At 38.5% G+C, this 26,357-nt stretch overlaps 3 protein-coding genes across 11 annotated transcripts in view; 1 reads left to right on the top strand and 2 right to left on the bottom strand.

The window, feature by feature from the left end:
- mtus1a (microtubule associated tumor suppressor 1a) overlaps positions 1–13,522 on the bottom strand; it is a 46,443-nt gene extending 32,921 nt beyond the window's left edge. For 2 of the 6 annotated variants that reach the window (XM_062045545.1, XM_062045550.1), the window contains exon 1: positions 13,296–13,445. The gene's annotated coding sequence lies outside the window, so the exon portion shown is untranslated. Of the gene's footprint in view, positions 1–4,759; positions 4,785–5,144; positions 5,273–6,426; positions 6,625–13,295 lie in introns of those variants that run through there. The other 4 variants (XM_062045548.1, XM_062045546.1, XM_062045547.1 and 1 more) reach the window with 4 other exon arrangements.
- The window catches only part of slc7a2 (solute carrier family 7 member 2), a 396,413-nt gene that overhangs the window by 98,618 nt on the left and 271,438 nt on the right, over positions 1–26,357 (top strand). The window lies entirely within an intron of this gene.
- On the bottom strand, positions 14,031–26,251 carry sybl1 (synaptobrevin-like 1). 4 transcript variants are annotated; one of them, XM_062045542.1, is made up of 8 exons: positions 26,150–26,251; positions 25,501–25,676; positions 21,052–21,109; positions 20,705–20,842; positions 20,469–20,559; positions 17,271–17,338; positions 17,088–17,180; positions 14,031–15,425 (listed from the first exon to the last, which is right to left on the bottom strand). In XM_062045542.1, exons 2-8 carry the CDS (start codon positions 25,644–25,646, stop codon positions 15,360–15,362), a joined length of 660 nt encoding a protein of 219 aa, XP_061901526.1. In that variant the 5' UTR covers positions 25,647–25,676; positions 26,150–26,251; the 3' UTR covers positions 14,031–15,359. The 4 variants fall into 4 exon arrangements, with proteins under 4 accessions (XP_061901526.1, XP_061901524.1, XP_061901522.1 ...); XM_062045540.1 differs by lacking the exon at positions 26,150–26,251 and adding an exon at positions 25,994–26,141; XM_062045538.1 differs by lacking the exon at positions 26,150–26,251 and adding an exon at positions 25,985–26,142 and having other exon boundaries at positions 14,033–15,425.

The raw sequence follows: 26,357 nt of genomic DNA, 5'->3' as shown, positions 1-26,357 counted from the left end.
TGCTGTGTCAAGCTTTACAGTAAGAGATAAAAATATACTTCAATAGGCTTTATATTTAGGACCTCCTCTCGTCAGTGCTGATCGTTGTAAGAGTAGCTGGATGAGCAAATTATTCATGAATAAATTACATTAAAAATGCAAAGGTCCTTGGGATTATTTCTGAGCAACATCAACATCTAACACATAGCTAATTACCACTATTGTTTCATTTCAGTAGTTGTACAAAATTTCTAAAAAAAAAAAAAATTCACTAGACGTTTACTTTTGAGCCACCAGCAGTACACATCAAAATGAGATTAAGACACTATATTATAGATTTGCGTGTATTAAAACACATGCCAACTTGATAGCACAAGCGAATCTGATCTACTAAGTTTGTGCGCAGAGGAGAATATCTCTCAAGTGAACAAAATAAAGAACGCAATTGCCAATTTATTAAGTATGTCTGTCTTCATAAACATGCAGAGTATAAACTGATCATCAGAACACCCACAATACTGGACGTAGAATTACACAGTGTGATTTACCAAGACTAAATACATGCAAAAAGTATGTGGAATCTGGTATTTGCTCAAAAATGGTCAGTGAGAAAGGAGTTGATCGCGCTACAGCTCCGCCATACGTATGCTTGTCAACATGTATGGACTGCCAAAAATAAAAATACAAGACAGTGTCCATTCAGCCATATCATTTACTAATTTTAAAGCTGCTGAATGACTTAAAGGGGTCCTATTAAGCAAAACCAACTTTCTTTTTTACCTGTTGGCGCCTGTTTTGTGTATTTCTGATTCTCATAAGTCCCTAAAATTTGAGATCAAACCCCAATCTAAACGAGCCATTTGGAATTTGAGTAGTGACGTATTTGCCGCTAGTTACGTCAGCGGATAACTCCATATATGCAAAGATTTACCTGAAGAGCTTTGCACAAGTCCGCAATTGTAGTTCGTATTTGTATAAAACAAAACAAATGTGTGTTTTGGTGTTTAATGTCGTTTCTTCTTTTTTTTTTATGCTGTTCGTTTTTTTATATACAGTATATGCAAAAAAACTTCTTGCAATATGCATTTTCTTACGTTTGGAACATTCTACCAGGCGCTTGCAGTTAACGCCAGCATCTCCCATCTCCCGGGCTAAGCATATGAGTTTCTTTGTAGATGCACTGCAGAACATCTTGTAAAATACCCTGAAAATGTGGTACATAATAGTCTGCGGCACCATGGCAAAATATTAACCACCACACCTTAAAAATGAGGGTCTTTAACATAAAAACAAATTACAGCAATACATTGTATGAATTGATATACAGTTGTCGTCAAAAGTTTACATACACTTGTAAAGAACATAATGTCATGGCTGTCTTGAGTTTCCAATCATTTCTACAACTCTTACTTTTTTGTGATAGAGTGATTGGAGCACATACTTGTTTGTCAAAAAAAACATTTATGAAGTTTGGTTCTTTTATGAATGTATTATGGGTCTACTGAAAATGTGACCAAATCTGCTGGGTCAAAAGTATACATACAACATACATTATCAATTTTGGTGAGGAAGAAAAGTTACAATCAAATCAAATTAGCTTCATAGCATGGCCTCTTAACTTCATGTGAATGATTATGATTGACGACACCTGTTGACTTGTCTGAGCCCATTTAAATAGGGCTCATGTGATGCAGTCATTAGACTCGGTTACAAACGCGACAATGGGGAAGTCAAAGGAACTCAGCACATATCTGAAAAAATGATTCATTGACTTGACCAAGTCAGGAAAGTCACTTACAGTCATTTCAAAGCAGCTTAAGGTCCCAAGAGTTACTGTGCAGACAATTGTTCGCAAGTATAAAGTGAACGGCACAGTTTTGTCACTGCCACGATCAGGAAGAAAACGCAAGCTATCACCTGCTTCTGAGAGAAAATTGGTCAGGATGATCAAGAGTCAACCGAGAACCACCAAAAAGCAGGTCTGCAATGAATTGGAAGCTGCTGGAACACAGGTGTCAGTGTCCACAGTCAAGCGTGTTTTGCATCGCCATGGACTGAGAGGCTACCATGCAAGAAGGAAGCCCTTGCTCCAGAAGCGACACCTGAAGGCTCGTCTAAAATTTGCTGCTGATCACATGGACAAAGATAAGACCTTCTGGAGGAAATTTCTGTGGTCAGATGAAACAAAAATTTAGCTGTTTGGCCAGCAATATGTTTGGAGGAGAAAAGGTGAGGCCTTTAATCCCAAGAACACCATTCCTACCATCAATCCATCAATCATGGTGGTGGTAGTATTATACTCTGGGCCTGTTTTGCTGCCAATGGAACTGGTGCTTTACAGAGTAAATGGGACAATGAAAAAGGAGGATTACCTCCAAATTCTTCAGGACAACCTAAAATCATTAGCCTGGAGGTTGGGTCTTGGGCGCAGTTGGGTGTTCCAACAGGACAATGACCCAAAACACACGTCAAAAGTGGTAAAGGAATGGCTAAAACAGGCTAGAATTAAGGTTTTAGAATGGCCTTCCGAAAGTCCTGACTTAAACCCCATTGAGAACATGTGGACAATGCTGAAGAAACAAGTCCTTGTCAGAAAACCAACACATTTAGCTGAACTGTACCAATTTTGTCAAGAGGAGTGGTCAAAAATTCAACAAGAAGCTTACCAGAAGCTTGTGGATGGCTACCAAAAGCGCCTTATTGCAGTGAAACTTGCCAAGGGACATGTAGCCAAATATTAACATTGCTGTATGAATACTTTTAACTCAGCAGATTTGGCCACATTTTCAGTAGACCCGTAATAAATTCATAAAAGAACCAAACTTCATGAATGTTTTTTGTGACAAACAAGTATGTGCTCTAATCCCTCTATCACCAAAAAATAGGAGTTGAAGAAATGATCGGAAACTCAAGACAGCCATGACATTATGTCTTTTAACCACGACTGTATATACATATATTTACACATACAGTATAGGCCAAAAGTTTGGACACACCTTCTCATTCAATGTGTTTTCTTTATTTTCATGACTATTTACGTTGTAGATTGTCACTGAAGGCATCAAAACTAAGAATGAACACATGTGGAGTTATGTACTTAACAAAAAAAGGTGAAATACATTTTATATTCTAGGTTCATCAAAATAGCCACCCTTTGCTCTGATTACTGCTTTGCACACTCTTGGCATTCTCCCGATGAGCTTCAAGAGGTAGTCACCTGAAATGGTTTTCACTTCACAGTGCTTGAAGCTCATTGAGAGAATGCCAAAAGTGTGCAAAGCAGTAATCAGAGCAAAAGGTGGCTATTCTGAAGAAACTAGAATATAAAACATGTTTTCAGTTATTTCACCTCTTTTTGTTAAGTACATAACTCCACATCAATAAATCAATCAATGTTTATTTATATAGCCCTAAATCACAAAAGTCTCAAAGGGCTGCACAAGCCACAACGACATCCTCGGCACAGAGCCCACACAAGGGACGTCGATGTGAATGACTATTGAGAAACCTTGGGGAGGATCGCATATGTGGGTAACCCCCCCTCTAAGTACAGTCCCTAGTGGATCCAACATAACAGTGAGAGTCCAGTCCATAGTGGGGCCAGCAGGAGACCATCCCGAGCGGAGACAGGTCAGTAGCGCACGTGTTCATTCATAGTTTCGATGCAATCAGTGACAATCTACAATATAAATAGTCATGAAAATAAAGAAAACGCATTGAATGAGGTGTGTCCAAACTTTTGGCCTGTACTGTAAATATATATTTACAAACACACACACACACACACACACACACACACACACACACACACACACACACACACACACACACACACACACACACACACACACACACACACCCCCCCCTTAACCCCGGTAGAGAAAAAATCCTGGGTCTACACGAACAAAGACATTGTAAGATGGAGCATATCAAATCACCAGTCAAATTAAATGAATGGTTGGAGAAGGCAGATTCCTGCATGTGCATTTAATTAAGCTTCAAATATATTTAAGGTAAAACGAAAAAACTAAACCAAAAACCAAAAATTATTATTGCAATAGCACTTTTCCATACTATATGGATCTTTCTAACTTATTTATTAACACATTTGTTTGCAAACTCAAAGAGCGCATGTGGAAAATACTCTTCTAGATGGATGGGGGCAAAGTCCTGCACAATCTGTTGCAACAAGTGCAGTGATCCGGAGAGCAACCTTCTCAGGGACAAGGCACACTAACTACAGACTAAAACAACTTTGTCTGAGCACTTGATTATTTCTCTCTCTCTCAATTCACAATTCTAAAACAACAAGAAATGGAAATTGTTCTGGTAAAAAAACAGCCAAAATAGTAAACACACATTTATCCAAGTGAACATTTAGATGTGCGTGTGATACAATGTAATATTTACCTAGCCTTAAGCATGTATACAATCACTTTAAACGTGAGATGGACAGCGCTCACAGTTATATAACTAGGTTTAATACAATCTACAAATTTCCACAAGTGTTGGGGATTATTTTTAAACAATTTTACACAAAGTGACACCGCCCCCTCCAAAAAAAAGTTCTTGATGGTGATAAGGTAAGTATGTTAAACCTTGGTAGGTTTTCCTCCATGACCAAGGAACTTTATGTATGCATTAGGGAACGAAGGCAAGGCAGATAAGCCACACAATTAGACATGCAAGACAAAATGCAGTTCCAAAAAGAGATAAGAGTATTACAAAACGTATACTGTTTAACCTGATCTTGACCTTTTAACACCTCATTTATTCTCACCTTTCCGATTCCCAATGAGAAAAAACATGCTCGTCAAAAGTTGTATCCTTTGGTGTTTCAAACAAACCACCATGTATCGTCTTCTGTGTTACAAGCTTCAAACTGTTCTTTAAGAATTGCTGCTTTTTTGCACAGACTGGGCAAGCAGTTGCTATGAGACTAACAGCAGCCATCCAGACGCAGCTCCCTCCTGGTATTCAGAGCCAGCCGTGCATTACCAATAACATATCCCGAGGGACTGAGTGAGTGAAGTGGCTCCCCATGCTGTGTTTAGTTCCTCCTTCTGTCTTTTGATAGCGCATTGTCAGTGGCAACATGACTTATGCACAATCCGCATCAAAGACATGTGCCCTGATCCAAGTTAAAGAAAATATGAACATGTCACCTTATCCTTGCTGAGCCCAGTGAGGGGGGTGGGGGGGATGGCCGCAGACTGCCAGGCTTAGATGGTATTCACTGTTGCTAAGCAGCCAAAGTCTCTTTTATGAGGGAATAGACCAGGCAGCTATTTAGCTAGGGATAAGTGAAAAAGACAATGTCAGAGTGGAATGTAGCAAAATTCTAAATGGCAGGAACCAAATAAAGTGTACATGGAAACCTGCTACCTAAAACTGTTGTACAAATAATCATACACTGAAAATGCTACTTTCTTAACAACATAGCCCCATACAGATCACAAACAGCTTGACACCTGATCCCAACACTACAGCAGCAGTATGACACCAGGTTCTAAGGCCCCTAAGACATATGCTATTTCTGCTTAATCTATACAAGGCTGTTGACCACTAGGAACGACAGTTTAATCTTGACAGGAAGCCACATGTAAATCATGGTGATAATGCTCATTATGTCCAAAGAGAGAAAGTGGAAGAAAAATAATTTGATTAAAGTTGTTAATATTGTATAAATGTTCAGCAGTAAAATTATAATTGTTTTTGAGACCAAACAAGTGCAAAACGAGCCACCTAATTAATTCACACCATTAGCATTACATGTATCTGAAGAGTCTCACTAATTTTTGAGACCCTTTATCAAGGTTTCTGTCAACCTCTATTCCTAAATTCCCTTGGTTGCTGTGCAAACAGGCTAAAATGGCCTCCCCGGTCTATACAAGGTGATTGAAAATATCAGTATCACACAGTGATAGCCATCAAAAGCCAAGATACAGGCCTAAAGCAGGTGGACAGGTCAAGCTGGGGAAATCCAGAGAAAACAGCACAAGGGTGTCTATCTAGTGTATGTGAACAAAACTACAGAGATGAGCCTGACAGAAGCAGCTGCTTTCACCGGACACAAGTCAACATTTGAGTCTCTTTGCAAGGATGTTACAGAGAATGGTTACTTCATTCTAAAACTGAAAGTTGCAAATATCACAATACTTGCATGTATACTGTCATACTAAACGGAGTACTCTATATATCCTTACATTGTAGTGACCATTTCATGATAATATAACTTAGAGCTGTGAGAGTACAGCTTAAATTATTGGATCGTTTAGCATCTTGTGAAAATAATTAATCACATAGCAATTATTGTCTAAATATTTAGCACAACACAACACAAATGAGTACAGCTTACAGGGAAAATGTTCAAATTGTGGCCAAAGAGTGAGTGTTTGGGGTGGCCACCCTTGCCATAATCTACTTGGGCACCAGAGCTGTTGTTACCCGAATCTTTTTCTACTTCTCCGTGATGGTATCATGGGTGGAGCTGTTGGATGTTAGACCTTTTGCGCTCCTCCATCTTCCGCTTGAGAAAGCCCCACAGGTGGTCAATTGGGTTCAGGACTGGATACATACTTGGTCACTCAGTCATCTTCACATTCCTTTGCTAGACAGTTGTCATCTTGGAGGGTTGTTATCCTGCTGGGGGGAAAACTGACATGCGGCCTAGTCTTCCCATGGTAAGGGATCATACTCTGCTTTACATTATCACAATAAATGTTGGAATTCATCGATGAACCACAGCTCCCAGGCGCTGACATCACTCATGCAACCACACACCATGACACATTATTTGGGTACTCACTTGCATTGCCATCTATTTAGACAATAACGGCTGTGTTTTGAGTTATTTTCAATGGGTAGTAAATCTATACTGCTAGACAAGATTCATTATTGAAAACAACTACGTAATTAGCAAAACATCTTTAACACACATGCACACTGGCAGACAGATTAAAATGTTAACGTGATTGAAACATCTAATAATAATAAAATCCATCTGGCTAGCTGGCGAAACCCTTAACAATTTAGAGAAGCAGATGAATACAGATTCCTGGCCAACCACACATTAGCAAGAAAAAGTAATGGCAATCGATCTACGTGGTGTGAAGGGAAACCAGCTTCCTTGGGAGGCCGTTTTCTGCTAGCTAGGTCATGGTACTTGACCAGTTTCCATTTTTAAAGGGAACCTATGGTTATTCAAATTTAACTTTTTTTTTTCATTTATTTATTTCAGGCAATGACATAAAGAAGTACAAATTGACAAAACATAATAATATAAATTAATATAGTGCATGATTGTCCAGTTTTGCCTGAAAGGGAGTGGGAAGAAGATAACTTATTTAATCCCACCCCCAGTTGTCCATTCAGTGATTATTCACATGAGTTTCACTCTTACTTTGTTCAAGGATTATAATACAGATGCTGTATCATAGTGGCATTACCACAGGTAACAATAATTATTACACTGTAACAATAATTTCTATCAACAATGTAGGAATAATGAATATACCAACAATGTGTTCCAGATGAACTGTACAAGATAAGCTTTAGTGAAAATTTTGTGTCAAGTGACTTTTATAATGCATTTTGTGAATCCGTCTGTCTGCAAGATGTTGGTTAGTGGAGACATTCCCAGATTGCATTTGAAACTCTCCGAGACGTTCCCTCTCCAAAGGTATCTTTTGAAAATGAACATCAATGTTATTTTGTTTTCAGTCACGTCGGAAATAAACTTCATAAACAATTCATAGATTCGTCGGTCACATCATTAGGTACACCTGCCAACTGTCCGTTCCAAAAAGCGCTGCATTTTTTTAATAAGCTGCTTTTGCCAGCATTTATGTCACTGCACGCCACACGTCGGTGTTATTATGAGCATGCAAAGATTAGACGAAAATAACATTTAATCCTACCCTATCTTGCGTTTCAACAAATTAAGTCGTAACGTTGCCATCTTTCTCGTGGTGTTCAGCAGCTAATTCAGTTTTGTTGTGGCCAAAATGTCACGGACAAAAAAACACGGAAGTACATATTTATTTTATAGTATTTATTTCATTGACATGGAGCAGGCGGGATGGCATGAAATGAGAAGTTATATACAGAAGTTCCAGTGGCAACAGTCTCGCTCAGCAAAGGGAAAGGATGTTTGCTGACAGAGCATGTCAGAATAACCACATGATTATATTCATCAATCTTTGACGTCACAAATGGCCCACTGTTAAAAAATACTAAAAAAAACAGCAGTCATAGGTTTTCAAAACTGCATGTGCGTAAGCTAAGCTCATACCTAAATGAATGATCCTCCTGGTGTTGACGCTTTGGTAATATTTACCATGAATAGCCAACATTGTAAGCGGACTTTTATTTACGCTTATTTTTGAGATAGAATGCATTAACAAAAGATGTGTTCCTGTCTCTCAAAAGGCTTGTTAATTACAGGCAAAATTCAAATAAAAAGTGCAGTTCCCTTTTTAAGTCAGAATAAAGGAAAATCATCACAGGTAGCCTTTAATATTGCATAACTTTGTTTTTGAGGGCAAAAGCTGCAGGAGACCAAAACTGCCTTTTGAAGGCAGGAGACATGTGCCCCTTATCCTAAACCCAAATAACATCTATGAAATAGAGAGATTTTTTTTGTGCAGCCACGTTTCACCACATGGTATTTTCTGTCTATATATTTTCTCTGGCTCTCATAGTGACACGAGCATCATTTAGAAAAAAAATGGCCTTCCAAGCAATGACATGCTGGCATAATAAATAATCCATCCATCCATCCATTTTCTACCGCGTGTCCCTTTCGGGTCGCGGGGGGTGCTGGAGCCTATCTCAGCTGCAATCGGGCGGAACGCGGGGTACACCCTGGACAAGTCGCCTCTACCGCTTGTCCCTTTCGGGTCGCGGGGGGTGCTGTAGCCTATCTCAGCTGCATTCGGGCGGAACGCGGGGTACACCCTGGACAAGTCGCCACCTCATCGCAGGGCCAACACAGATAGACAACATTCACACTCACATTCACACACTGGGGCCAATTTAGTGTAGCCAATCATAATAATAATTAGCTTTATTGTCCCCAAGGAGAAATTTGTCTTGGACATCAAGACACAACGTTTTACATACACATACATACATACAGTTCATACGACAATACAGTGACGACAATGAACAGTGCACATTATTCTCCCCCCGTATTGCACTATCCGAATATTGCACTCATTATTGCATCCGGTTATTACAGTAGTTTTCTGTTGTTAAGTGCTTTGATTGCAAGTGGGACAAAGGAAAATCTATACCTGTTGAGTTTGTATGTTGCTGTTCTGTACCGTTTACCATTTGGCATCAACACAATTTCACTATGAAGTATGTGGTGTGGGCAGAGGTGGGTAGTAACGCGCTACATTTACTCCGTTACATCTACTTAAGTATCTTTTGGGATACATTGTACTTCTAAGAGTAGTTTTAATGCAACATACTTTTACTTTTACTTGAGTATATTTATAGAGAAGAAACGCTACTTTTACTCCCCTCCATTTATCTACATTCAGCTCGCTACTCGCTACTGATTTTTATCGATCTGTTAATGCACGCTTTGTTTGTTTTGGTTTGTCAGACAGACCTTCAAAGTAGGATCTATCGCATGCCTGCATTTCACCAATCAAATAGTCACTGGTGACGTTTGACTCCGTTTCACCAATCAAATGCAGTCACTGGTGACGTTTGACTCCGTTTCACCAATCAAACAGAGCCAGGCGGTCACATGATTAACTACACATGAAGTTTCAGCTGCAAACAACAAGCTTAAGCTTACATGAACTCAACATCAAATTTGAGGAAGCACTTCGCGGTAAGTAACGTTAGTAGATATTTTGGCTGTCACTGTAGGCTGATGTTAGCTTCCCTGCTATGAATCACTGTCAAATGTACATCGTGTGGGGACATTTATTAACGCACTGCAGCCTCATAGACACACACACACACACACACACACACACACACACACACACACACACACACACACACACACACACACACACACACACACACACACACACACACACACACACACACACACACACACACACACACACACACACACACACACACACACACACGCATGCATGCATGCATGCATGCATGCATGCATGCATACAAACACCAATCAAAAGTGCACAGTGTGTTCCCAGATGCAGCCCACGCCTATCAGTTTATGGTTTGCATAAAGGCTAACTTGTTATTTTCCATTGTAATCTCTGCTTACTGAGCCTATGGCGCTGTTAAGTGATTGTGGCTCAATTTGCCTTATTTTTTTTTAATGTTAATGTATTATTATTTAATATATATTATTGTTTTAGTTGCTTAAGAGATATTCCTGGCTCTGAATTTGCTCATTGCTATTTTTATGTTTCTGTGAATTATTTGTTGCCTTCATCATTAAACGAACAGGTTACTCATCAGTTACTCAGTACTTGAGTAGTTTTTTCACAACATACTTTTTACTTTTACTCAACTAAATATTTGGGTGACTACTCCTTACTTTTACTTGAGTAATAAATCTCTAAAGTAACAGTACTCTTACTTGAGTAAAATTTCTGGCTACTCAACCCACCTCTGAGTGTGGGTCACGGGTGATTTTAAGACCCTGCTTCCTCACAGTCTTGTCGAATATTTCTTGAAGGGAACCAGGAGGCTGCACGCCAATTATTCTACCAGCCTTCTTGGTAAGGTTTTGAAGTTGGGTTTTGAGTTTGACAGACAGATTTCCAAACCATGTGGAGATGCCAGATTCAATGTTTGCCTTATAAAACAACATCATGATATTACTTGCCACACCGTGGACCCTGAGCCTCCTTAAAAAGTGCAGGTGCTGATTAATACGGTAGCAAACAGAGTCAACTTGGTTTGCCCAAGTTAACTTGGAATCAAAACAAATACCCATGTACGTATAGGAAGTAGGGCTGGGCGATATATCGCGGGTTTGTCTCTGTGCGATATAGAAAATGACTATATCGTGATATTCGAGTATACGTTCTCACGCAGTTGCTTTTAGCTGCAGGCATTACACTACAGGCTCTTCTCACTCTTTCTAGTCTCTCCTTCTCACAGAGACTTAAACAAGCGCACCTTCTTACATACGTCACATACGTATACGCCCTCGCTGAGCAGAGAGGTAGCAGCATGGCTAAATTTAGCTGTGGTGCGAGTGGTAATACGAGAGAAAGAAGGTGCGAATCTGGTAACAAATGAAGGAAGAATTAATTCCTAAGAAAAACAACATGGGGTCCATCATCTGGCAGTGGTTTGGCTTCAAGTGGGAAGATGTCGAACAGACAACCGTAATTTGTCAAGTGTGGGGCGAAAGCCTTGCTACAAAAAGTAGCATTACTGCTATTATGTAGCATCATTTGAAAAGTCACCCGCTCGAGAATGAAGAGTGCTTACTCCGCATGTCAACATCTCCGTTCGGTGCCACACCAACAAAATGCTGAGGCAACCATTTCCACATCAACACCGTATGAAAAAAATAGTCCACGACATAAGGAGATAATGTCCGCCGGAACCTACCACATAGCGAAGGACATACACTATTTGATTTCCTATTATGCAGCTAATTTTTATTTGACAGTTATTGAAACATCTTGTGTAACAATGCGCAGAAGTGCACTTTATTTGTTTTAAACTATTGTAGTGGCGTTCTGTACAAAAAGTGCACTTTAATTTAGTGTTGTTTTGATTTGTCATCTTGAGCAGTGGCCCCCAACCACCGGTCAACGCTTGAAAATTTGTCCCACGGACCGGTGGTGGTGGTGGTGGGGGGGTGTATTTTTAAAAATAAATAAATAAATAAATTTTTATTTTTATTTTTATTAAATCAACATAAAAAACACAATATATACATTATATATCAATATAGATCAATACAGTCTGCAGGTATACAGTCCGTAAGCACACATGATTGTATTTCTTTATGGGGAAAAAAAATATATATATATATATATATATATATATATATATATTTTTTTTTTTTTTTAAATACACCCCCCCACCACCGGTCCGTGGGACAAATTTTCAAGCGTTGACCGGTCCGCAGCTACAAAAAGGTTGGGGACCACTGATCTTGAGGACATCATGCACAAAAGTGCACTAATAGCTTGTTTTAAAATGTCTCTGACAATCTTGCACGTTCTGTTTTGAAATGACATGAATGTTTGTGCCACTGCTTAATAACTGTTTAATAAATACAGTGTTGGTCAATTGACTTAGTTGTGAGTTCCCTCTCTGCATGAAAGTTTAAAAGTAGCATATATTAATGCAGTATGAACAAGAATGTTTTAATGTAGACACATAGAATCATCATACTGCTGTGATTATATGCATCAAGTGTTCATTCAAGGCTAAGGCAAAATATCGAGATATATATCGTGTATCGCGATATGGCCTAAAAATATTGAGATATTAAAAAAGGCCATATCGCCCAGCCCTAATAGGAGGACATGGGAGAACCACTGAAACCAGCATGAGCGAATCCTGCTTTCACACCCAAAACGATTATCACGTATGCCAATCATAACAAACGCTCACACACTTGCACTCATCCATCCGATTGTCCCTTTCGGCGTCGCGGGGGGTTAAGACAGACAACATTCACACTCACATTCACACACTAGTAGGGCCAATTTAGTGTTGCCAATCAACCTATCCCCAGGTGCATGTCTTTGGAGGTGGGTGGGAGGAAGCCGGAGTCACGGGGAGAACATGCAAACTCCAACCAGAAAGATCCCGAGACCGGGATTGAACTCAGGACCTTCGTATTATGAGGCACATGCACTAACCCCTGGCGCACCGTGCTGCACCACTTGCACTCAATTGAAGGAATATCCTTCGAGTGCACTCCATAAATAGACCAGAAAACATAAGGAGCTGCTACAAATAGCTGGGGAATGCTATAAATCTTTTGAGTTCATTCTAAACACGGCAAGTGTTACATAAAACCATCCTTTTTCTACCGCTTGTCCCTTTCGGGGTCATAAAACCAATCAACCTTTATCTATACACTGTTGACAACAACCTAAAAAGGACACACGATTGTGGCAAAGCTCCTTATCGTTGGCATGTGATTGGAAAATTAACCAACATTGTTATCGGCTCGGTTAGCTTATTCGTCTTTGAACAATTTAATACAAGGTTAGCATAACATTAGCATCGTGTTAGCATACGTCACGCCAAACATTTTAAACACTTCCCCAACTTTTTTGTAAATGTAAACAAGATGTACACAGTCATTTACGGTGAAGTTGATAACAAGAACGGCCTACCGAGAAGACGATGGAGGGAGGCAGACGATGATTTTTGTTTGTGGTTTAAAAAAATGTACATTAAAGCTAAGCAGTGGACTTTAAAGTGTGTACCTGTCAGAGGCGCGCGCGCGCAGAAACACCGGGAGCGCGCCCTTGATGAGGTCCTAATGAAGAAATCCTCAGATGACGTCACTTATTCAACGAGAATCGTTTTTGTCACATGTTTCTGCTTGGTCATGTCGGAGAGTTTACCATCTTTCTTCGCCACATTCATGTTAAACCCTCTTTTAATTTAAATATGCTCAAAGTCCAGGACTTTGACCCTGTGGTAGAGGTTATAAAATGGCAGGTGCTTGGTTGAATCCATTTTGAACTTTTTAATAGGTTATACTAATTCATAGCAGTTAGTATTTATCAGTATTGATATATTAGTTATTCATTCACAAGCCAATATTTTTTTGGTAATAATATTTCCTTTTAAATAATAGGAAAGTAGCATGTTATCCTCAAAAAACATGTTAACCAAAAGTGTTTCTATTTTAAACATACATACTAGGGATGTGGGAAAAAATCGATTCGAATTTGAATCGCGATTCTCACGTTGTGCGATTCAGAATCGATTGTCATTTTTAAATATCGATTTTTATTTTATTTTTTTATTAATCAATCCAACAAAACAATACACAGCAATACCATAACAATGCAATCCAATTCCAAAACCAAACCCGACCCAGCAACACTCAGAACTGCAATAAACAGAGCAATTGAGAGGAGACAAACACGACACAAAACAAACCAAAAGTAGTGAAACAAAAATGAATATTATCAACAACAGTATCAATATTAGTTACAATTTCAACATAGCAGTGATTAAAAATCCCTCATTGACATTAATAAAAATAAAAATAAATGAACAATAGTGTCACAGTGACTTACACTTGCATCGCATCTCATAAGCTTGACAACACACTGTGTCCAATATTTTCACAAAGATAAAATAAGTCATTATTTTTGGTTCATTTAACAGTTAAAACAAATGTACATTATTGCAATCAGTTGATAAAACATTGTCCTTTACAATTATAAAAGCTTTTCACAAAAATCTACTACCGGTACTCTGCTTGCATGCCAGCAGACTGGGGTAGATCCTGCTGAAATCCTATGTATTGAATGAATAGAGAATCATTTTGAATCGGGAAAACATCGTTTTTGAATCGAGAATCGTGTTGAATTGAAAAAAAAAAAATCGATTTTGAATTGAATCGTGACCCCAAGAATCGATATTGAATCGAATCCTGGGACACCCAAAAATTCACAGCCCTAATACATACAAACACTTTTTTGAACTCATGCAAGCATCAACTATTTGATATCAGATTTTTATTATTTAAAATTTGGATGTACAATTATTAAATAGTTACATGGTTTCAACATGTTCACACACAATGAGCACACGTGATAAAAAGTGCATTTTGTTAAGATACTTTAGTAGGTAAAAATAAAGATGACAGGATTTGATCATACATGAGAATACCAGCATTTTCAATCAGCAACCATCAGAGTCGCATGCCAGATATTAATACGACATACATATTCACTGGGATGTACAATATTATTTTTGTATGATCTTGTCTGGTTTACTGAATTTACTAATATTACTGTGATGAGAAGACAATCTTTTTAGATATTCCAAGGACCCCGCTACTGGTTAAACGGATCTGTGCACATTTATGAACAGGCATGTACAATTAATAAAGTATTTTTGAATGGATGCAATACATAAATGCAAGACAGTCCCACAAAGTGAAACATCAGGCAGACTAGTTTAAGACAGGATTCTGGTGCTGCATCAGTTGTAGCTGCTGATATTCCAGTGGCATGTGGTGGGACTTCCAGTCCTGAAGGCAAATCAAATGTGTGCACTATTGAGGAGGCAGGACAGGGTCTGGTTATCCAGGCAAGCTGAAGCTAAATAATTGTAAAGCACGGGAAGTTGCGTTTCCTTTTCTGTCCATTGGCAAAAACAGTAAAACAGGCGCTTCACTCTCGCTGCTCCACATCAGCCCCGTAATGCACATGGTCTCATTTGACACAAGATGGCCAGCTGAGGCCTCCACAGGAAGCAGAGACAATAATGTAAATGACCACCTTTAAGGAGCAGAGACAGAAACACATTTAGGTCTTATAATGAACAAAATAGTCATAGTATTTGCAGAAACTAAATGCTATAAAGCAAATGACAGGCCAAGGCAAAAATATATTATGATTTATTTGCAAAGTATGCAATAAACCAACAAACAAACACTTTTTTTTTTACAATAGCTCAGTACGTCTAACATTGCAAACATTTTGTGTGTGGCTTTGTGCCAAAGTAAGATGAAAATAAATTATTTTGAGACATTTAAAATGCAACTGACTTATTACAGCTGTACCTCATTTTAGAATGCCCCAACTTAAAGGGGAACTGCACTTTTTGTTGTAATTTTGCCTGTCGTTCACAATCATGAGAGAAAAGAAGACAAACATTTTTTTTCCCCCCGCTTTCTAACATAACAAATGACTTGTTCTTGGTGGTTAGCAATGGCGCTAATGGGAGCAATCAATTCTACCTCTAAATCACTTTAAAATTGCATTCAAAAACCGTCAACAATACTACATTTATGTTCTGTAACCCGTATATTACCCAAGCTGTAGCTACATTGTTATTGTAAGAGCGAACACTGAGGAACTCTCTTTCTATTGTACTTAAAGCCTGAATAAAACAAATGTAATTGATACCTTTTGGTGTGATTTAATTTTTTTTTTTATTGACGTTCCTTTTTTTCCACATAGAATATTATTAGTAGATTTCTTATATAAAAAAAATGTTTAAGCATGGATTTGTTTGCGTATTGAGCGTAGTAAGTGCAGTCTTTCTCCAATGAGCGCACCTTAGCTGTAAAAGTGGTGTCATTGCAAATGCATCACAGGATTGCTTCTAAAATGCCTAAAAAAAGTAGTGCATGTCTGCTGCTTGTTTGCAAAACAACACAGGTAAAAGCATGATAACATGAATGTGCAGTAAATGATAGTGTCTCCGTGGCAATGCCAGGTATAGTACATGCAAAATCCTCATTTAAATAAGGCGGTCTGCACCACTTTACAGTAAATTGCACGCCCACTAATAATACACGCTATTTTATAGGTTGCACACGCTGTTTAGCGGGTGGTGTTTGAATCTTAGTAAATCAGGCCCTTGGTCTTTAATAACTCTGTTGCTTCCTGAGACTGACAATTGTCTTTCAAGACAGTCTTGTCATAATTGTAACTTAAACAGACACAAACATGTCAAAGGTGCAAAAATGGGTCCTTCCTCTTGTTAATAAGTGCCTTTTGTTATTTTCTATTTATTATTTATAACTGTTTTTTTGTACTGCCCATTTATTACTGTTTTTCTTAATACTTGCCGGGACCTCAGTCCAAATGTCTTACTGTATACATTATGTGCAAATGTATACGGGTATAACAAATAAAGCCCCTTGAATCCTGAGTTCACATCTAGTCCACACTCTGCTTTTCTCCACTATGCAGCAGTTATCAATTCTGCTTTGATGTATTGTATATCGGTCAAAGATGTCAATAAGCTTTCCAATTATATATTACACACAAAAAGAAGGTGGCAGAAAACTCTGGTTTTGTTATGAAAAAATAGAGGGCAGGCAATCGGAACGGCAAAGGTTTAAGTACCTAAATTAGCTCAACGGAGATAACATGAAAGAATAAATTATGACTTTCTCTTAATAAACAAGCATGTCATTTTCTCTTACTTACCAGGCACACCAGCACAACAACAAGAGTCAGCTTGAGGTTTTTTATACACATGGCTCGAGCAAGGTTACGACTCGTGGTTTTAAATGTAACAGACTAAAGGAAGCAAACAGAAAAAAGAGTGTTTATACTTTACACAAATAGCCTGGTATTATCAAATGTATACTATTTTGAAAATATACTCACAGAATCGACCAGATTTTCTGTCTTGTCAATCAACAACTCCAGCTTCTCCCCTCTTTGAGCGACCAAATCTGCAAAGCACATGAAGCGATAATGTCGGGTGCACAAAATATTGAATGCCAATAACAATATTTTGTAGTAATTGTCAAATAAACACCGGAAGAGCCGCGTCAAAACACCAGCATTAACTTATATACAGGTCGACATATCTTTGTTTTCCAACAATGGGAACTGAGAAAAAGAAGCAGATGATATTCATTAAATTAAAGAAATAACCACTTTCATTCATGACAGACTAAATTTGCAAGGCAGTTCGAGCTTTAAAAACCTAGTCGGCAAAATGGAAGCTGTAGAGGGCAGGTATGGCGCCTGCAAAACACAACTTTTATTGACGGAAATATGGAGAAGTTATTGATGGTATGTGTGCAACGTAGAAGCAGCTGGAAGAAGATACTTGAGAAGTCTACTTCCCCAAGTAAACAACCAGCGTTTAGAGCGGCATTTCTCATGAGATCTCCCCACATCACGACATCGCAGTCTGGGCACAGTGAGAGAGAACTACCGCTGTAGCTCTGGAGGAAAATATCCAACCATCAAAATGAAACTACATCTCTGCAGGCCAAGTTCACTTTACAAGGTAAATAATGTACATTTTCACTTCATAAAACTATTGTACTGTAGTTATTTGTAATATTGGTTTTAGAAAACTTTATTCATTCCCGTGGAGAAAAATTATGTGTCAGAAGAAGCAAAAAGAGGAAAATAAAATAATAAAATTGTTAATTTGGAATGCAATAAAAATAAATTATACACAACAATACAGTGATTCTCAAATTGTCGTACGTGTACCACTAGTGGTACGCAGGCTTCATCTGGTGGTGCGCCAAAGAATCCCTTGAATAAAGTGGAGTGTTTTATTTCCCTATATTCACACACAACTGTTTAAACTGTGTGGAAAGTTACACTGGCCAAAAATATTAAATATACTTGTTAGAAAAAAAAACTCTGTCTTGTTTTCAATGAACACTTAAGCCTACTACGCTATTGTATTTTAAAGTTTGTCATTAGAGCCAAGTTTTTTCTGAGGTGGTACTTGGTAAAAAAAAGTTTGAGAACCAGTGCGTTAATACTTTAGTGAGGAAGTTGGTTCTGATACTACAGAAAGTCATGATCCCACATGACAGTTTGGACTATGTTTATTATTTTCCTGTGTTTAGAATCTGTTCTTGTCTTTGTGCTCTTGTTTGTCAGTATTTCCTGTTTGGTCTCTGTGTTGTGAAGCACCCTTACACTCTGTTGTCGTGCCAGCACACCTGTCTCTAATTGTGCTCTTGTTTTGTCAGTATTTCCTGTTTGGTGTCTGTGTTGTGAAGCACCATTACACTCTGTTCATTGTCATCCCAGCACACCTGTCCCTTATTGTTAATTAGTTATATCTAATGCCACCTTGTTCCCTCCTTCAGAGCTGTTTCATTATTTAATGCATGCCATAGTTCCTGCTAGAGCTTTGTTATTTTTTCTTTTGCCTGGTTCCTAATTAAAATATCTTCTGCTTGCACGACATTTGCCTTTTCTGCGTCTTTGGATCACGACAACAGCAGACATGCGGCATCATCACATAGAATATATTGTCTTAATATATTATCTTTTATCTTTTGAAAAGGCATGTTATATGTTAAAATCGTGGGGTTTCGGCCAAGCACGGATTTCAATTCATTTCAATGGGTGGAGCAGCTTAGAGATACGAGTATTACAGATTACGAGCTTGGTCGTGAAACGCAATGTGCTCGTGGGTTGAGGTACCACTGTACATACAAATACAGGCGAAAACACTACCCTCTAGATTAGACAGCGTTATTATCACCGTCCTGACTCGGGTTGTGAAAAGTATCAATACTTCAATACCAAGTTGATACTAACACGCAAAAATTACATCGATACCATCTTTTTCAGTATCATTAGTACCCAAGACTGTACAACACTTTTCATTGGCAAGCCACGTCAATTCTCAGCATTTGAACACGGAGTAAGTTCCAAAGAAGAAAGCCTGCGGTCTTAAAAAATGTGCCAGTGTTTCCATATATTTACATAATTAGTGAAAGCCTGTCACAAATGCAGATTTAGTGTGTACGGTTGGCCGTCGTTCATAAACAAATGAAACAGCAGCTGTGTGCATTGTAACTTGCAACGTATGCTTCACAACACACTTAATACACTCTTGCTTCATCCGAGAAAGAAGTAGTACAAGAGATATATGTTGCCACTTTATCGAGGTCCTTTTTTTTTAGAAGTGAAACGAGAGAAGGAAGTTTCAGAGTAGTGTGTCTTTACGTCATGCATTTATTCGCTAATCAACTACAATCGGTCATGAAAGGCGAAATAATAGTGGAGATCTGCCACCACAAGCCCAGGGAGTGTGCCTTATGTGTGCAACATGTGCAGAAAACCACGAGAAGTGTGCAACACATTTTTTATCATTTCTATAAGTTCTAAGAAGACACAGCTTACACTCTTCCCTTGTTTGGCAACACTTTGCCTTCCTGGTGAAATACGTGAACAAGTGGTGTTTAGAATGTGGCTTGTAGGCTATTTGTGGAACACAGCTCTTTTTTGTGGACCCATGCCACATTGTAGAAATAAAATTAACACAAAAAAATGTAAATATAGAGCAAAAAGCCATACCAAAATGAAAGGAAGCTGAAATATTGACTCTAATGAAGAATAAAAACTCAAAAAGATTTGTCTTAAATATATTTTATAACCTTTACATTACAAATTACATGATGACGTCACGCTACCGCCATATTGAAATAATATTAAAAACAATATTGTTTGTTTTCTGTAATTGAAGGCTCCACACAACTGCTGTACTTTTTTTAATGTAAAGTAGTTGACTATTGTTGATATTTATGACCATATTTACAGTATAAGCACAGTATTGTTTGTTTGTTGTACTGGTAGAATATAGGTCACTTTTTTGAGTTACCTCTTGATAAGAGACAACAACATGTTTAAACTCATTGATCTTAAATACTTGATAGTTAGAAACAGTTTTCATTAAAATAGTGAATTTAAAAGTACATAGGTCTAGTTTTTTTAAATTTTGATATTGAATATGTATCAAAAATTGTGAAAATTCACAGGTATCAGTATCAATTGCTGAAATTCAGGTTTTGTGACAACTCTAGTCTAAACACTCACCTATGTTGCGGACCATAATACCCTTCAAGTCATCCACTTGCATCTGTGTATCAGTAAGCCGATCTGATCCCCGCGGGTCACAGTGGTGTTTCTGTGCAGAGAAATGCATCCAAAAAATGAGATTACGCCTGGTAGCACTTGATGGTGCACTATTGCGCATAGCCACACACAACACTGTTATACTTCCAAAGGACTAAAAACCAACAAAAGTGAAAAAGTTCTGGAGCCATGCTTACCATCTGAGCTGCCAGCGTGGATGAGAACTCGCTGTTCATAGCATATGGCAGGGCTGTTTGTGCTCTCGACCCATAAGTTGTTTGGAAGCGCCTCTTGATCTCACTAAGAAAACTGAATGCGCGTGACCTTTCAAAGTCCTTTAGAACATAAGAAACACATTTGAATCAACATCCTTTTTTTTTTAAATCGTGGCAGACACGTTTAATTATGCCAATTTTATATGATAAAGGCTGGATACAGCAGCACACTTACATGCTCACTGTCACTTCATGGGACCTTTCACATTTTATTTTTACCACTTTCTCAAACCACTGAAAAACAAAACTACCTGAGTCGGTATACTTACATCATCTGTGATACACAGGTATATGATTCTGTCATGACAGATGAAATGAAAGAGATAGCTGGAAAACAAGAGACAATGTGTTAAGGAATTGTGGCTTGTTTTATTTTTTATTTTCAATCAAACAAACTAACACCCTTCTAATAAGGAGACGATACAGTGCTCAATATATTTTAACCAGACATGGAATTCAATTTACTTCCCTTGCGTTTGGGTATAAGCATGTAGACAGTCTGATCCAGATATTAGGCGATGCAATGTACCACTAAATGCCTACCTAACTGTGTGCCCTGTGTTGGCGATTTTGTAGCTAAATCTGGCGACCTTTTTTGCAAACAGCAACTCGCGACAAATCTAGCAACTTTTTCCAGTGTTATTGGAGGCATTTCTTGTGCCATGGAAACTGAAATGAAAGCACGTGCAGTTACTGTCTTTTAACAAGCAGTGGCTGGTGCTACCGTGAGCCTCTTCCCCGTTCCAAAGCACTCACAAGCAGTCAGTCTAACTGCAGCTGCACCACTCAAAGTCCAGACTGCAAATGCTTTTCACATTGGCATTGCAGTGATTACCGTAAATCACTGCAACGTCCCAATTGTATGTTAATGAGCCAGTCAATAGATATTTGGTTTATTAGTGCATTTTATTCCTGTAGCATAGCTATTTTTACACCCATGTATCGAGTTAGCTTACACCAAAGCTACAAGCTAGAAAGAGAGAAAAAGTGCTGCAAATCTCGGCCCCAAAAAATATGAAGAAAATAAAATGACCTGGATGAATGAGAACATCCACACCGAGAACATCCATGATGATAGGTTGGTGTTCGTATGATGAGTCACAATTGACTAAGGTTAGGGCGAAACATTACAGACTGGCCAATCAGAGACAAGATAAGGTGGTTCATCAAAACCGGGAAGCAAAATCACTACAGACACGCACTTATGTCACATGACGACGAGGGAGTCGGAGACAGAGGAACGCTTTAAGCGGACAACTAAAAAAAAAACACTTGAACGTGGCAGACGGATTCTCTCTTGCAGATTAGATTGTTCCTTTAGTGATGAAGACCACATCCAGGAAACCCACAGTAATGCGTGCCCTTGGCCATATTTAGACAAATGTATGACTTGTGTGTCGTTTGGGAGCAGTTGGTATGTGCAGTAAAACTTTTCATGATCTCACTCACCTTAATGTGTGTTCCTAAATTTGTGTCGGACGTCTTTGATGACGTGTAGTAATGATTTTGGTTTACAAAGTAAACAATTAAAAACTAAGCTTTTGGTATTTTTGGACATTTTGGACAGTTTCTTGGACGTCATCTTCATCACCAAAGGAAAAATCTAATCTGCGGGAGAGAATTCCTCTCCCATTTTCAAGTATGTTTCTTTTTTTTTTTGGTCTTCAGCTTGAAGCATCCCTCTGTCTGACTCCCTCGTCGTCATGTGTCATGAGTGCGTGACAGTTATGATTTTGTTTACTAGTTTCTATGGCCCGCCTTATATTGCCTCTGATTGGCCAGTCTGTAATGTTTAGACCTAACCTTTGCCAATTGTAACTCATCATACGAACACTAACGAATCATCATGGATTTTCTCCGTATGTATATGGACGTTCTCATTCATCCAGGTCATTGTATTTTGTCTGTATTTTTTTGGGCCTGGATTCGCAGTCCAGTTCTCTCTTTGTAGCTTGTAGTTTGGATGTAAGCTACTGAGCTACATAGGTCTAAAAGTAGCGCAGCTACAGGAAAATCTACTTGTTAAAAAAGTAGCTAAGCTACCGCCAAGCTACTGGAAAATTTAGTTAATCTACATGTAGCTTGTCACTGCCCATATATATATATATATATATATATATATATATATATATATATATATATATATATATATATATATATATATATATATATATATATATATATATATATATATATATATATACATATATATATATATATAGCTTTGCTTTGATGTAGCGAGCTACTTTTGCCGTGTAGCTTGCTACAATCCACTGGGCATCGCTTCCCCTGTAATTTAGCTACATTTAACAGAGCGTAACTGGTAGCTTTGTTTACTACATTTTCCAAGTGGCTTGCCCATCACCGTGCACTGATTGGCAGTACAGAACTAAATTAAAGATGACATTGTAAGTAGGGCTGGGCGATATGGACGAAAAAGTATATCTCGATATATTTGGACTTAAACTCGATATTCGATATATATCTCGATATATTTTTCGCTGAAAGTATAGATATAAAGATTTTAATTTTTGAGCGATATTCAGTGAAATTGAAGTGAATGACAACTGTACTGTAAACAGTCAGTGGCCCTTTTATTAACCCGGTGAGTCAAGATGGGTATTAACGGCACAGAAAATAAACTGTTTAAGTTGTACAGAATTACCGTATTTTCCGCACTATAAGGCGCACCTAAAAACCTCCAATTTTGTCAAAAGCTGACAGTGCGCCTTATAATCCGGTGCGCCTTATATATGGACCAATATTGAGCCTCCAACAGGTAAAAGTTTCAATCAATCAATCAATCAATCGCAACTACGGTAAGCAGCCGCCGACTTCATTTTCCCCCGTCTTCATTTTCCCCCGTAGAAGAAGTGCGCGTGCATGCTGGGATATATGACTGCGCGAGGCGTGCCGTTTCATTTCCATTTGTTTGTTTATGTAAAGACCCTAAAATGTCTCCTATTAAGAGACACGCTTATGACACAGAGTTTAAACTTAAGACGATCAGTCACGCAGTAGAACACGGGAATAGAGCAGCAGCGACACTGACTCGGTTAATGACGACTTTGACGAGATGGAGCCGGGCATGTTGGAAGCCATATTCGCCCAACTGTTTAATTCGGACACTGAAGAAGAAGAATTTGAGGGATTCGTGGATGAAGAATAACTTCATAAAGTGAGCTTTACATGTTTATTTTGTGTGTTGTGTTGTGTGACATTAACGTTTGAGCAACGTTGAGTTATTGATATATTGTTATTGCTCTGCACTATTTCTAATGTTACTATATTGTGATTGCACTAACGTGTGATTTACCGTAACAGTATCACTGTTTTTTACGTGTTTATTGAATCAGAGAAAAGTTCCCCTCCACTATGTGATATAAATGTTGCACTACATGTTATACCTTGCTGTTGTTAAAAGATAAACAAAACACCACGTCACTGACTTTACCTCGGGGAAAATAATAAAACAGCTGTTTATTCATTTTGGGAGTGAACAGAGTTGTCAGAACGCTGGTTTGTAATCTATTAATAAAGTTTGACTGACCTATCTGACTGGTTTTGTTGACATTCCCTTTAGCGCAGCTCCATCTGATGCAATAAAAGTACACCTCCAGGCAACTTCAACCCTAAACTAACACCCTCCCCGGATTTTTAATAATCAAATGTTTTTCTTATGCTTTCTGATATCCCTCTCTATGTCCACTAATTGCTGAACATATCCTACCAAGTCAGACCTACACGGTTTCAATGTCCATTTCTCTGATGATGCAATTGTTGATGCTGATTGTTGATGACAGAAGTGTTGATACCAACCAACCCCCCCCCCCCCCCCCCCATATCCCACACCCCGAATTGTAAATAATTCAATGTATATACTCCGATGATTATCTTGTGTGATGACTGTATTATGATGTTAGTATTTATTTGATAGTATATATCTGTATTATGAATCAATTTAAGTGGACCCCGACTTACACAAGTTGAAAAACTTATTCCGGTGTTACCATTTAGTGGTCGATTGTACGGAATATGTACTTCACTGTGCAATCTACTAATAAAAGTTTCAATGCATAACGTAACCCCAGCCTCTACTGTAGCGTCTATTCTATGTGCCTTATAATGCGGTGTGCCTTATAATGCGGTGCGCCTTTTATATGAACAAAGTTTTAAAATATGCCATTCATTGAAGGTGCACCTTATAATCCGGTGCGCCTTATAGTGCGGAAAATACGGTACATAACATATATAAAATAGAAAAATATTATTTCTACGTAAAATAAATAACATAGCTGTGCAAATAATATAAAAATGTATCAAACTCAGATAAAAAAATAATTTTGCAGGCACTTTGGGATTTCCTTTCCTGGTTCGATGACCCGCCCTATCTTGCCTCTGATTGGCCTGTCCCTAATCAATCGTGACTCATCATAGTAAACAACTAACTAATCATGGATGTTCTAATACGTGCAAGCACAACTTCGAAGGAGGAAGGGGAGGTGTTTAGTAGCCCATGTAGGGGGTTCAAGGGGGGAGAACAAGGAATACAACAAATACGGGACGTTTGGTAATTTTAACGTGAAATAAAGTATATCGATATTATGATATTTTCTTGCTTCATATCTTGTTTGAAAATATATCGATGTATCTTACAAAGTCGGCATATCACCCAGCCATAATTGTAAGTATGCAAATGTGAACAAAATGCAAGTTACCTGCCATGGCTGTAGGTCAGTTTGTTATTCTCCGATGGGATTTTGGCCAAGATCTGCTCGGTCACTTCGAGGAAGTTTCCGCCACACCATGCATGCTTGGCGAGGATGGTGGTTCCACGGGCTACCACGGCAAATAGAATTGCCATGGCAACAGCTGGATTGTACTCCGATGCTCGCTGTCAACACAAGTCAAAACGGATTTTGCAATGAGCAAAGGGTCGAGAGGAAAATCACACGACTTGACCCGAAACGCTACAAACGTTTTTAAAGGTGACGTTATAGGCAATTAGATACAATGTCAACACAACTATTTCCGCAGATCTGGCGAGGTTATTCGACGAAGTGCAACATTGTACACAAAAGAGAACGAAGGCCAAGCTATGATGTCAACAACACAACACGCTGGTAGCTACTTGGTTTCGAAATGCTGACAACACTATACATGCTCAACCCAATGTGTTTTAGTAGGGAACCATTCACAAACCTCGCTTACTTCAATACCTTGATTATAAGCTGTGTTCAAAGTTGTACATTAGCGGAAAAATGCAACACCTAACAATATTTGAACACCTAGTTAATCCCTGTCGAGTGACTTCTGCTTTGTAAAACCCTGAACCCCGCAACATCGGAAGCTACTTTACTGATTTACTTGGTGTTGGGTAATGTAGTTTTTCCTCACAATAGCCGTCGTATTGGTTCGTGTTTTAGGACTACATGCAGTCTCTTCCTCCTTTCTCAGCGTATTTCTAGGCACGTCATGTCATTGCGACAGTGGAATTTGAATTTGATCCCCCCTTTTTTTCTTACAGGTCATTTTCCACGGTTAGAATTACATTATTTTCCACATTTAAAGCATT

Source organism: Entelurus aequoreus, linkage group LG04 (assembly GCF_033978785.1).
Source record: "Entelurus aequoreus isolate RoL-2023_Sb linkage group LG04, RoL_Eaeq_v1.1, whole genome shotgun sequence".
In the NCBI taxonomy this organism is placed as follows: Eukaryota; Metazoa; Chordata; class Actinopteri; order Syngnathiformes; family Syngnathidae; genus Entelurus; species Entelurus aequoreus.
The sequence above is the reverse complement of the archived record's forward strand: the minus strand, read 5'-3'. Positions and strand labels throughout refer to the sequence as shown.